At 40.7% G+C, this 6,628-nt stretch overlaps 1 protein-coding gene across 3 annotated transcripts in view; it reads left to right on the forward strand.

Moving 5' to 3' along the window:
• The window catches only part of slc39a10 (solute carrier family 39 member 10), a gene marked incomplete at its 3' end in the record, with an annotated part of 21,905 nt that overhangs the window by 7,131 nt on the left and 8,146 nt on the right, over window positions 1–6,628 (forward strand). For all 3 annotated transcript variants that reach the window (XM_035677234.1, XM_035677235.1, XM_035677236.1), the window contains 2 exon segments: window positions 2,149–3,390; window positions 4,055–4,232. In XM_035677234.1, the coding sequence (XP_035533127.1) occupies window positions 2,149–3,390; window positions 4,055–4,232 (1,420 nt within the window).

A 6,628-nucleotide genomic window follows, 5' to 3' on the forward strand; every position in this document is an offset into this window, starting at 1 on the left:
ATCACCAGTACGTTCTGTTTTAAAATGAGGCTCTTGTGTGATTTCATTTAAGTGATCTTTGATCCATTTTTATCTTCTCCTAAGTTTGTGTTTTGCAATTTCTTGCTTCTTGTGTGTATCCAGAAAGAAATCAATGTAGTTTTGTGTTGTTGTTGCACCCACAAGCCTACAGTGTCTGTTATTACTGTGCGGAGGATCTGTAACTCTCTTTTGTTTTTAACATTTAGACCATTATCTGTGGTCGGCACAACACAAATCTATTCCCTCATGATGTGCATGCTGTAAATCTAGTACAAACTTTGCTAACAAGCTGACTGCCAAAGGCCTGTGTGTTAATGTGTGTGTGTTAATGTGTGTGTGTGTGTGTGACTGGTCTCTGCTGTGTGCCATCTTACCGTTCTCCAGTATTCCTCATCTGACCTCTCTTTACTCATCTCCCCACCCCCACCCCCACCCCTCACACATCAACCACCCACAGGCTTCACAAGAGACCTTATGAGGATCATTTGACTGGAATGATATTGCTAATGATATGCTGCTTTAGGCTTTTTAGAGTGGGGCGAGGGGAGGACACGCAATTTGTTACACAATCCTCAGTAGAGAGTTTATTGTGCTCCTGAAGGCTCCTTGATTCAGTTATTAAATCTGTTATTCTAAGCTGTAGAATTTATCACTTTCAGGCTTATTAACCTAAATCTTTTTGTTTTTTAATAATTACTTGTGAACTCATACGGATGCTGTTACACAAGAAGTCAGTGCGCCTTTGCATCATCGAAAAGCTGTGATTGCGGTTTTTTACAGGACCAGTGTGTAGGATTTAGCAAGTAGTTGCAGAACGCAACTTCCTCGCATCACCCTCCACAAAAGGAGAAGCTACATTGGTCACGAAATGTGCAAAAAAAAAAACACAAGCGCCCCCAGAACCAGTGTTTGGTTTGTCCTTTCTGGGCTACTGTAGACACATGGCGGTTCAACATGTTGGACTGGAAGGAGACCTGTGGCGTCTGTACATAACTCTTAGGTAACAGACACATAACAGTTCCTCTATTCAGGTGATTATACGCGATTAAAAACATACCTGTGAATTTTATATTCCATTTCTGCCGATAGATCGTCGTAAATGTTACACACTTCACCTTTAAGGCCAATATTGATCATTGATTTAATGACAGCAGGGTTGATTCATCGGATATCAGTAGTTCCTGTTCACAATCTTTTTGTCCTTGTTTAAACTACTCTTATAGTTGTGAGTTTACCATAAATAATGAATTAAAATAAAGTAAATAAAAGTGTGAGAATATACAGTTTCATTCAGAAATTGTGCCTTGTTTATTTTAACTTTGGGCACGTTTATAATTCAGTATTACTGTTTCTTGACTCGAAGTCGAATCTCATTGAGGTGATTTAATTTTTGTGTTGTTATGTTGCAAACGTCTACGATCCAAAGTAATAATTCCAAGCAAATAGTCATTAAAAAACTAACTAAATCAGTTTTGGAACATAATTCCTTGCAGTAAACATCATTTTAATTATTTTATGTGATGTTTGCAAACATTTTGTTCATTGACATATATATCAGTATCAGAAAATTATGAATATTGTGATGTTTCAGGCCACCTCTCAGTCAGCTGATATTCCAGACAGCAGAGCATTTTATATAATCTGATGATAAAACTGAAATTTTACCTGACAAACATTATTACGAAGAAACTGGTTTAGGAGATATTGAGAAATGGAGATATATTAAGTTGCAGCTTCTCATAATGTGACTGTGACACTAAGGACATACAAACATTTGATTTATAAAAGAGGCATCAAGACTATATTACATATACCTCTGACACAAAACTAACCCAAATAGAGACAAAAAACCAAAAACAGTAATTCTCCAAAAGGTTTTGAAAGTGTCAGGAACGTGAACTCGCCAGTAAAAACAGTCAGAATGATGTTTACTTGGTTGCTTGAGCTGTTTTCGTAATTGTTTTTCTGTCTAACAGTAATTTTATAACCAATGAATGAATAATTTTAAATATATTCTAATATTTGCTGCTTACAATTGATGCACAGTTGATCAAAGGATCCATATTCATTCCCACCAAGATTGATGTCACTACATTTCTGATTACTGTTACTTTCTTGTTTTGGCAGGGGACAAGAAGTAAGGGGACAATGCGAGTCCACGTGCACACCAAGTTCTGTTTCCTGTGTGTGTTCACCTTCCTCTTCAACCAGTGCAACCACTGCCATGGAGAAGGGCACAGCCATCAGCACGGCGGACATCACCATGCTGACCACAACCACACCCACAGTGACCTGCAGATTTCTGAGGCTCCATACGTGAAAGGAGCCAGTCCGGCCCCGGAGTCCAAGAGTCCTCAAGGGCACTCTCTAGAGGAGGAGCAGCGCTTCTACATCCAGGAGCTGTTCAGGCGCTACGGCCAGAAAGGCCGGCTAGATTTCCAGGGATTTCAGAGTCTGCTGTTCAGCTTGGGTCTGGGTGAAGTGAAGGTGGTAAGTGTGGATCATGAGGATCTGGGCCATGACCACGTAGCTCATCTTGACCTGCTTGACATGCAGGAAGGTCTTCACTCCCATTCAGCCACCAGTGAAGACCACAGCCATGGTCACAGGCATGGGCATGGTCATCCACACCACAAGCCCGGCTCCCACCATCCACACACAGAACAGGTTCCCACACGGTGCAGCCACCAGACTACTGCTGCCAGTCCAGCTACTGGTGCATCTACAGGACATGACCATAAACATGATCCCGCCCACGATCATGGGCATGATGCAGGGCATAATCATGATCACGCCCAGGTAGAGGATAGTGACCATAAACATTCTGATGGACATGTGCAGGACACACACGATCACGATCACGACCACGATCACGATCACGCACATGACAAAGAGCACAAACCTGAGCAGGTACAGGTGCACTCTGACAACAAGGAGCTTTCTGCTCAACCTCACGGTGATCACGAACATCACGATCACAGTGGTCACGACCACGACCATGTCCATGAAGTGCAGACAGACGTGCCTCCCATCAACCAGGGACAGCAGCCCTCTCCCCAGTCGGAGCCAACCCAAGTTCCTCAGGAGCCAAAGTCTTCTCCCGCAACCACAGAAAGCCGGCCTAAGAAGACAAGAAAGCCCGCTAAAGACAGAGGACCGAGAGGGCGAAACAGAACCACTTCTCATCTCACACCTCTGTCTGATGACCACGACCATCAGTCTGAACACAGTCACGACCACGACCACGGTCACGGTCACAGCCATTCTCATAAAGATAAGCGAGAAGCACCAGGAGCCCCTCCCAACCCCACTTTGCCAGCCCCCCGGCAGCCTGGCCATCCGGCAGGGTTGTCTCATCAGCATGAGGAGGTACGATTAGTTTAAAGAAACCTCAATATGAACAAATTCAACAGTTACCTGATATCAGTAAAACATCTGAAACATAATATAAAAGGTAAAATGAAGCAGCAAGTGTTCTGCTGATGATGCTTGACAATATCTTGGCCACCTTCCAAGATTTCACACTGCGGTGTTTTCTTTGTCATGCTAACTGTTTGCATACACAGAATTTTGGGATAGAAATGTTGAGTCTTTTCTTGTTACTACTACTACCGCTACTACAGCAGTGGTCATTAATGAAGATTTGAAGTGTTTCCTAACGCACTCTGACAAATCCCTTAAAGGGATTTTGTTGTTCTTACAACCGTAACACCAGAAAATCTTCAACTTTGCTTAAGAAGCAGCTTGGTTTATTAATCAGAGTTGTAAGTGTAAAAAAAACGATCTAAAACTGTACAAGTGATAACTTTACAAAAAAGTGTTCTTTAGGGTTAAAGCTGTAGGTACTTTTTGGTTTGTTTCCTTAATGGAGAACAGCAGCTAGAGTTAAAGTAGTTGAGAATATGTCTGTTACAAGTGAGTTATGTTTTCACATTAAAAACAAGTTTACAGGGCTGAGTTTTTGATATTTTAAGGATGCGCTGACTACACGGTCAGTGGTTTCTTACCCTCACACTGCACCTTCTCCTTCCAGTGTTTGAACCTGACGCAGCTCCTCACCTACTACGGCTTGAATCCCGATTCGCTCATCTCCCCCACCCAGTTCACCTACCTGTGCCCTGCCCTGCTCTACCAGATAGATAGTCGCGCCTGCATCCGCCACTACCACCAGATGGATGTGGAGCAGGAAGCCTTGGAGCCCCCCAGTTCCGGTAAGGGCCAAGTATTTTATTGACCCGGTCCAGAAAGAAGCAAACAAAGATTTAAATTTCAGTGTCAACCTCAACACCGATTAGAGCTCTGTCTCGGCGCTTGAAATTAATAATTTCCTGTTGTCCTGGGGAAAGATACAGCGACTGGGACAATTGTAGTTATTACAAACCAAATTCTTTTTATGTTTTCTAATTGTTCAGTGTTCAAATTTGTGAGGTCGCACTGACCCAAACTCTACACTACGTGACCTCTGCACAAAATTAATTATAGAGACCAACTTCATGACTTTCACGCTACATTTAGAGACTTTTCAGACTGACTTTGTTTCTGTGTAGCATCTAGCGACTAATTCAGACCATCAGGGAAAAGGTGAGAGATATATTCAAAGATATAAAAGATTCAACGACTCTTCTGGCAGCAGTGTCGGCGTCTCTCCTTCTCCTCAGGCAGTCGGTGGATCTCTGCATTAGGCTGTTCCCAAAGCTTGTAAATATATCATTTTTATAATATCTTTACTTTCAATATGCCTTTGCCGTTTCATTGAATTTGTGAATATGTAAAGTATGTAAACAAATTACAGAAGTAGTTTATTGATGAATGTTTTGTGTGACAAAACCACATTATATAATGATAATTAATATAAGAGATAGCCCGGCCTACAAATCTCGTTTTCTTTAGATTTAAGAGAACATGTTTGTTTAGTAAAGACTGCCAACAATCTCACATTATCAGGATTTTATTTGTTTTTTCAGTGAAAACTTAATTTGTGATGCAAAAATGATAATTCCCACACTAATCACAATTCATATCGCGATCGCAAAATCTGTCAAAATAATCGCAATAAGATGTTTTTACCATTATCGTGCAGCAGTTTGTAGGGATGCATTTATTCTTTAAACAGTAAGTTAACCAATGACAAAGAATAATGAAAACTGATTGTGGCTACAGCTAGTGTTAGAGTAATATATATATAGTGATGAGGAAAGTGAAAAAGATGACTGTCTGTCTGTATGTGGTGCCTTCGGCTAAAGAAAACCGCTATCTTCATAAGCGAGAAGCCACAGGAAAGCGTTGAGATTATAATGTGATGCTATCAGGATGGAGATTCTCTCTTGGGGAAGAGTGCATAATAGGATGTGTATTTGAACTAATCAAGCCATATTTTATAGTGATGATAATTTAAGTGAACCAGGCATTGTACCTACGATCCCTCCGGGTATTCCCACCATTGTTTGACCAATCTTCTCATTTCAGTACATTGATAGAAGACTTTTTCTCCCAATTTTCTGCTATTCAGAGCAGCACTGAACGCTCACCAGTGCATCATTTTAACACCGGCAGAAGTCAGCTCAAGTTTCTTTAAGGAATTCGAGAACAAAGTTGAGACCCTAAGGCAGGGATGTCAAACCGCCGGCCCGCGGGCCTGTTCCGGCCCTTGATCCCACTCCCTCCGGCCCGCGACATGATGTCCAAAAATATAATATAATCCGGCCTGCAAGATATGTTTTTTAATTGATACAGCTACAGAATTTTAAATACCGATTCCTTGAAGAAATAGCGGGTAATGGTCAGAGGCTTTTTTTTAATTAGCTTTTATTTTATGAGACATTTTATGTTTTTCAACACTAATAAATCTGACAAAACCCTCTGACCATTACCAGCTATGTAGTTATTGATAGAAAGCAAGAAAAAAGTTCTGACTTTATTTGTTGGATCTAAAAAGAATATGCAAATGAGTGCATATTTATTCTTATTTATCTCCTATTTATTTCTTAATTTAATAAAAGTTTCATCCTGATGGAATAAAAGGTTTTTTTTTTTTACCCCTGTTCCTGAGTGGTGCCTGACATTAAATACCCACTGCCATCTAATAAGGTCAACCATTGAAGTCTTTATAAAGTATTGTCCTGGGTTAGACTGGTATATGTACTGAATTATTGGCCCATAATTTAGAAATAATTTGTCCTTGAAATGTATGATTACAAAGAATGGCAACCCTGATAACAGATCTTTGATCTTGATAACACTTTAGTACGCAGCCACACTGCCACATAGTTATCTCGGCACAATCACATGTTATTAACCTTTCATTATACTCAGAAAGGTTTCTCAAACCCACATGAGTTTTTGTTCAGGAAATCTTGTTTCTTATTCATGTTTGTACACTTCTGGAAACTACTTTGGCTGTCTGTGACTAAATGACTTGCTCATGTACACATTAATAGATGCAGTGGGCGAACACAGGGTTATTTTTTGTCCTGTTGGATAAACTCCAGTGAAATTCATCCACCTGCAGACGTAAATGTGGACGGCATTAAATAAAAAACAGCTCGAGTCTCGGCCCGAACGGACTGTGAATGCTGAAACTCTTATCACGTTAACTACTGTAGCGTAG

This window comes from Morone saxatilis, unplaced genomic scaffold (assembly GCF_004916995.1).
Source record: "Morone saxatilis isolate NCDOM2014 unplaced genomic scaffold, NCSU_SB_2.0 Contig5, whole genome shotgun sequence".
In the NCBI taxonomy this organism is placed as follows: Eukaryota; Metazoa; Chordata; class Actinopteri; family Moronidae; genus Morone; species Morone saxatilis.